This window comes from Eptatretus burgeri, chromosome 3, assembly GCF_056783735.1.
Source record: "Eptatretus burgeri isolate ZD-2024b chromosome 3, Ebu_testis_v1, whole genome shotgun sequence".
NCBI classification, from domain to species: domain Eukaryota; kingdom Metazoa; phylum Chordata; class Myxini; order Myxiniformes; family Myxinidae; genus Eptatretus; species Eptatretus burgeri.
Window position 1 is genome coordinate 106,586,977 of NC_140963.1, and position 7,500 is coordinate 106,594,476.

General features: G+C 41.8%; 1 protein-coding gene across 1 annotated transcript in view; it reads left to right on the forward strand.

Annotated features, from left to right (window-relative positions):
* The window catches only part of TTC24 (tetratricopeptide repeat domain 24), a 47,142-nt gene that overhangs the window by 3,473 nt on the left and 36,169 nt on the right, over positions 1 to 7,500 (forward strand). The window contains exons 3-6 of the mRNA XM_085872192.1: positions 3,195 to 3,477; positions 3,961 to 4,118; positions 4,333 to 4,570; positions 5,004 to 5,234. Of these exons, the coding sequence (XP_085728318.1) occupies positions 3,195 to 3,477; positions 3,961 to 4,118; positions 4,333 to 4,570; positions 5,004 to 5,234 (910 nt within the window). The remainder of the gene's footprint in view (positions 1 to 3,194; positions 3,478 to 3,960; positions 4,119 to 4,332; positions 4,571 to 5,003; positions 5,235 to 7,500) is intronic.

Below are 7,500 nucleotides of genomic sequence, written 5' to 3' on the forward strand. Positions count from 1 at the left end.
GAGGAATAATATAATAAAATTATAATGAGGCATAATATAATAAAATTATGACGCATAATATAATAAAATTCTAATGAGGCATAATATAATAAAATTATAATGAGGCATAATATAATAAAATTATAATGACGCATAATATAATAAAATTATAATGAGGCATAATATAATAAAATTATAATGACGCATAATATAATAAAATTATAATGAGGCATAATATAATAAAATTCTAATGACGCATAATATAATAAAATTATAATGAGGCTTAATATAATAAAATTATAATGACGCATAATATAAAATTATAATGAGGAATAATATAATAAAATTCTAATGACGCATAATATAATAAAATTATAATGAGGCATAATATAATAAAATTATAATGACGCATAATATAATAAAATTATAATGAGGCATAATATAATAAAATTCTAATGACGCATAATATAATAAAATTCTAATGAGGCATAATATAATAAAATTATAATGATGCATAATATAATAAAATTCTAATGAGGCATAATATAATAAAATTCTAATGAGGAATAACATAATAAAATTCTAATGAGGCATAACATAATAAAATTATAATGAGGCATAATATAATAAAATTCTAATGATGCATAATATAATAAAATTATAATGATGCATAATATAATAAAATTATAATGAGGTATAATATAATAAAATTATAATGAGGCATAATATAATAAAATTATAATGAGGCATAATATAATAAAATTATAATGACACATAATATAATAAAATTATAATGAGGAATAATATAATAAAATTATAATGACGCATAATATAATAAAATTATAATGACGCATAATATAATAAAATTCTAATGAGGCATAATATAATAAAATTCTAATGAGGCATAATATAATAAAATTCTAATGAGGCATAATATAATAAAATTATAATGACGCATAATATAATAAAATTCTAATGAGGCATAATATAATAAAATTCTAATGAGGCATAATATAATAAAATTATAATGAGGCATAATATAATAAAATGAACATTTTCCCCCATTTTCTTACTATAATCATGTATTGAAAAACACCAACAAGCATTTCCTTGTCTTGGACTATTGTGGGCATGTTGTTACCTGCACCACCGAAGGTGAAGGAGGTTATGTTTTCACTCCTTTCTGTCTGTTTGTTAATTGACGGAATCCTTTGGATTTCGGCGATTATGTTGGTCGGTTGTGTGTGTCATTCTGTGTGTGTGTGTGTGTGTGTGTGTGTGTGTGTGTGTGTGTGTGTGTGTGTGTGTCTGTATTTGTGTGTGTTTGTTTACCCTGTCGCAGCCACACCGTTTCAGCGATCATGACCAAACTGGGTACAGACGTCGGCCATGGTCCAACTTAGACACTTGTCGTTTTTGGTGAATCAAGGTCAAGGTCACCGAAAAACCGAAATTCTTATTTTCGCAATGACGTCCGCTAAAATGGTCGTATCAACTTCAAACCAAATCCAAAATGTGCATCTTCCAATTCTGCATCCAACCATATGTCTCATTGGGGGTGTCACACCAACACCCTTCTTAGCGGTTGGGGGTCGAATGTCAGTAGGGTTGGGTCAAAAATTTCAAATTGCGATAAAAACGCCATTTCAAGTCCGATTGACTTCCAAGTTATGATCATGACCAAACTAAGTGCTATAACTCGTTAAATCGTAGCACTATCGACTTATAAGAACCAAATTTATTTCCAGATTTTTGTTTTTTCAGAGATCATGGAGATATGACAAAGTTATTCCGGCAATTCCTTGCTCAACGAGCAATATCATTTGTTTGTCTGTGTACAGGACAACTCAAAAAGTTTGGACGGATCGGGATGAAATTTTGTGGACTTATTCAGTGTGTGACAAGGGACGAACTGCTTCGATTTTGGTGAAGATCCGGATCCGGATCCGGATCCGACTACTCGAATTTTAATATTGATTCTTCACCAGTGAGAGATCGGGCCAAAAACGATCTATAGTACAATATCTCAAAAATGTATTGGGCCCGATATGTTCCAGTGGATCAGGCATTGCGTGGTGGAGGTATGCAATCTACTGAGTATCCTTCTAGTTTGTAGAATGTTGTTAACACCTTTCACGAGTGAGCAGCATGAAAGACCAAATACTTATCTTTGCCTGACATTACCTTTACATGATCATTTAGTAATTATATTGAAGTTAGAGCAGATTGGAATAGATAGATGTTTGAGATATTTTCTTGATAAGGTGCACAACGACGGCAGGGTTGTGTCTCGCATTTGAATATGGAGGTGGCGGCGAGGAGAGGTAGGTGTGCAACCTATTTATTATGGTCGACATTTCAGCTTCTCATAGTCTCATGGAAGAAATGCAAGCTGGCATGAAACGCTTCCACATCCCCCCCTCCCCGACCCCCTCAATGATCGTTTCATTCTGTATCTGCATATTTTTGTTGTGGGTCTATCAGAATTTAGGAATGTGAGGAAGATAAACACTTTCAGTGTGATTGGCCAAGTTGTGCACATTTATTCCTGAACTCCATTTGCACTGAATGATATACATCGATAATGTGTCTCCAAGATTGAGACATACAGGAAGTGGACAAAAAATGGAAACACCAATGTAAGGTCACTTAATTGAGTGTTGGGCCACCACATGCATCCAGTACGGCCTGTATACGCCATGGCACAGAGTCCACCAGCGTCCGGAATTCTGCAGGAAGGATGCTGCACCATTCTTCCACGAGAAAGTCAATCAGCTCACACCCGTTTGAGAGAAGTGGAAAACGTGTCAGGCGTCATTCCAGAATTTTCCATAAATGCTTGATTGGGTTCAGATCTGGTGGCTCAGAAGCCATGACATATGTGTTCCATCAGTGTTATGCTCATCAAACCATTGGGCAACCACACATGCTCTGTGGATGGTGGCATTGGGGGGGGGTGTCTCCTCTTGCAGCCATACTAGCCATAATACTTGGCAATTAGGCCTGTGCAGCATTTTTATACATAACCCGAAGCATCCTGGGATGTTATTTGCTTACATGAGGTGCACCTGTGTGGAAGCTGTTGCTTGGTGTCCCTCATTTTCCAAGGTGTTTCCAATTTTTTTGTCCACTACCTTTATCTGCCTGGACATTTGGAAATTCATCAACTTGCAGTTTTTCTACAACTAAGAATACCACCTTGCCCCGTATTGCAGGTCATCCGTCGGGAGGAAACCAAGAGTGAGCATCAGGCATTTGAAATGGAGAGCAGTGAAGGAGAATGCTTGATCAAGCAGCTAACAATTCAGGCAAACAGTGATGCAAATGCCGGACGCTTGCACCGGGCACTTCCTGCCTTCCAAGAGGCCTATGAACATGCTGGGAAGTTAAATGAGCCTGCAGTGAGAGTGGCCTGTGCTTTCAATCTTGGTGCCGCCCATGTGGCACTGGGTGAGGCCGCCAAAGGTCTTCCTCTGCTTCTTCAGGCACGATTGCAAGGCACGGATATAACGGTAGCATGGCTACTATTATCTTTCTGTATGTTCCTCTATTATTGTCTCTGGGTATATGAAATCCTGCTGGCAGGATGGCGTTGAGGTACACACACTTGCGTCTAAGTTGTCTCGCCTGGGTTTGAATCGTGACCCAGCTATAAACCGTCATGCTGGTAGCTATCATTTTGTTGGGGCACGACTATGCCACTGATGCTGCGCATCTATACCAGTACACTGCTGTTCATTTTGCCAACCTCAGAAGGATGACAGGCTGAGTCAACCCCACCTGGTGTTAATTCAGTGGCCAACAGGGCTTGAACTCAGGACCCTAAGATCCCAAGCCAGCCACCATAACCACAAAGCCAACACCAGGCTTGATGAAACCGTTAAACACAATGACTAATTATGAATCCGGTTACAGCCAATGTCTCAGATGAGAAATGTCTTGAAATGCTCTGCATTATATAAACCTTGTGTCCTCGGCCAGGACCCTGGGAGGAGCTTGGTGGTCGACGTGGAGATCTGCTGTATAACCTGGGTGCGGCGTATGATGGATTGAAGGATTATGCGAAGGCCGCAGAATGCTATGAGCAAGCTTCACGTGAATACCACTCTGACCAGCTGCATGGGCAGGCGGATGCTAAGGTGCTCGCACAAACATTGCTGTGTGTCCAATGCAAAGGTACTAGTGGTTGAAATGGTTGAGAAAAATAAACTGGAGAGATTCATTCAGTGATGTTTGTTTAATTGTGTTCATGTGTATCGACAAGGTTATGATATTAATACTCGCAGTACAATATTGACACTACTGGCTCTTTTTTTACCATCTTCCCTTATCGTTCCATCATTCCCTCCCAAGCTGAATCTGGGTCACTGCTACTTACATACTGGCAAGCTAGTCAAGGCTGCAAGTTGCTTCCAAGTGGCTGGAAAGAACTACCAGGAGGTCCGTAGACCTGATTTAGCAGCCGAAGCCCTGCTAGAGGCAGCTGAAGCCCTCATACAGTGTCCTGGTGTGCGGCCAGCTCAGACGGCTGCCCTTCTGGATGAATGCCGCAATGCATGCTCACGCATCGAGGGGAAACGAGGTCTTCTTGGTAAGAGTACAGGAAGTGATCACCTCCGCACCTTGAGCAAGTCACAGTGTGCTGGTTTCCTGGAGGAATGTGGGGGGGGGGGGCAAAAATCAAAAGACTGGATTTTAGAATCAAATGTATGGCGAAACAAAAATGTACTCTGACAACATATTGCTCACATACTTTACCCTCTTAAGGTTTTATCAATTGGTGGGCTGAAAATATTCATTGTCCAATAAATAAATAAAAAATTGAGTTATAACTAGAATTTAGTTTTCTAATGTAAAAATTTTCTTTCAACTTTCCAAATTCTTGTGTACATATCCACACATATAATTATATAATTCAGAACTACTAGTTGGATGATTGAAAACGTTGGGTAAGAAGTCGATTCTATTATTATGGTATTATAATCAATATTAGTTATAACTGTATTTTTCCTTGTGCCTGCCAGGCCGGCTCTACAATGACCTTGGCCTAAATTACTCACGTTTGGGCCTCTTCCCATTGGCCGCTGAATGTTTCAAGCAGGCCCTGCCTTTGTGCAGTGATGATGCTGGCGAAGGTTCAGGGGGTGGAAAAACAAGGGAGGCTGTCGCCAAGCAGAACCTAGGAGCGGTGTACAACTCCATGGGACAATACCACCAGGCAGTTCCTCTACACCGCCAAGCTGCTGCTTTGCATGGTGAACAGCTTCTCCTTCGACATTTTAACACACAGCATGTTCCAGCCATTATAAAACCACAATTATCTTCACGGAATTGTTGTGCAATGGATATACTTTAATTTCATTTCTTTCCTCTCATTTTCTTCATTCCTCACATGTCTCCTTTTTTTTTCCTCCTCCCATCATACTCTAAAAACTCAAATATTTTCAATGACAGTTTTTAGATGTTTAATCTTCCAACATTCTGATTACCTCTGCCACCATAGATGTACGGAGATTGTGTTTTCACCCCTGTCTGTCTGTCTGTCTGTCTGTTTTGCTGTCTGTGAGCAGGATATCTCAAAAAGTTCTAGATGGATTCATACAAAACTAGAAGGGCACTCAGTGGAGCACATACCTCCAACACGCATTGCCTGGTCCACGAGAACATATCGGACCCAATACATTTTTTTAAATATCATGCTATACATTACTATATAGTTTTTGGCCTGATCTCGCAATAGTGAAGAATCACTTAAAAAATTAAATAATTCTCATATCCAGATCCGGATTCAGATCTTCACCAAAATTGAATCAATTCTTCCTTGTGACACACCCAACTCGTCCACCAAGGTTCATCCGAATCTGTCCACAACATTTTGAGATATTGTAGTGGACCCAGGGTTGAGGGCAAAGACCATGAGGGTTGAACTACCTCGGGTTCCCACCAGACTCCAGAATCGCAGGCTGTCGCACACGAATAACTTTGTGATGCGGCGGGTCACTAATCAACCACGAACGCCAATAACTCGACCACGTGACTTAGGGTTCTCCGTCTAATTTATACCGTTTACCTAAAGGTCACATGATCTAATTACCGGGGAAAACGCCCTCGGTACGTACTTGCTCAAACCAGATCACCTTACCAGATCAGATGCAGCCAAGCAGAACTGCCAAGCATGTACCGGCGAGGAAACAGATCGTTGGGGAATAACGTCCCGGTGAAACTGGGGTGCGGGCCATGCTGGACCAATGGAAGAAAACACAAAACGAGCTGGGAACATTTCTATACAATGCATTTATTTACAACCAAGTGAGGAAAAGTATGTGGCACAGTGGATGGGGTTTTATTTTTATGTACAGCAGGGGACAGCAAGGAATTTGTGGGAAGCAGAAAAAGCAACTTACAAAATAAGACACAGAGCAGGGTTATCCTGACTATCTTCTACAATCTTACTTAAACTATGACAGGTGCCATCACACACACACACACACACACACACACACACACACACACACACACACACACACACACACACACACACACACACACACACACACACACACACACACACACACACACACACACACACACACACACACACCGAGAGAGCCAAGAAAGAAAGAGAAAGGTGAGGATGAGCGCCCTCAAAATACCTGGCATGGTCGGCTGACCAACGCGGCCCAGGACGCTTAGGGAGGGGTAGTTAGGTCTTCCGAACTACCCCTCCCTAGGCGTAAGGGGTGCGGCATCGTGCCAGAGGAAAATGGGATTGCGAGTCAGTAACGTTCTTCTTTATGCGTCCACAGAAGACAGGATAGAGGGGTGTATAGAGAGAGAGGAGCATAGATGCGTGTGAAGAAAGATCCCTAACCTAGCCGTGTAAAGGTCTGCACGTGTTGCATGTACCTCCATGGGACGCTCTACCTGAGCGTTCCCACCTCGTGATATGGTGCTTTATCTCCTGCCTATTTATTCACCGGGGCATGTGGCAATGTGCGCTCCGCACTGGTCCGCCGTCCGTGGCCGGCGGTGAGTCTGTCTGGCTTCGCGGGGGTGGCGGCACGTCCACAGCACAGCAGGGAGTCTCAAAGGATGGCAGTCGTACATGAATCAGGTTCTCAAAGAGGAAGCTCTCGAAGAAGAAGTGTGCTCGAAGAAGAAGCACTCTCTGGATGGCAATCACACACAAATAATGTTCTGAAGAAGAGGCCCTTAAGAAGAAGCGCACTCTATCAGCTCCACGCTACCCCCTTTTATAAGCCCCAGGTGAAGGGTGAGGCGAGGACCAGAAAGGGACATGCTGTGACGTAAATCCTGCTCCTTTATTGGGCCACAGCGGCCCTAGCCACACCCCGCCAGGCTCCGGGACCGGAAACCGGATAAGATGCCTACCAGCTTCGGAATGGCTCGGAGCTCCTGAATTAACATGGGGGCATGCTCCCTAAGCCGGCACCCCGCCTCTGAACGTGCACCAAGTGTAGTCTGAATGTTGGATGGCAGCGGACTTTCTGCGCCACCCAC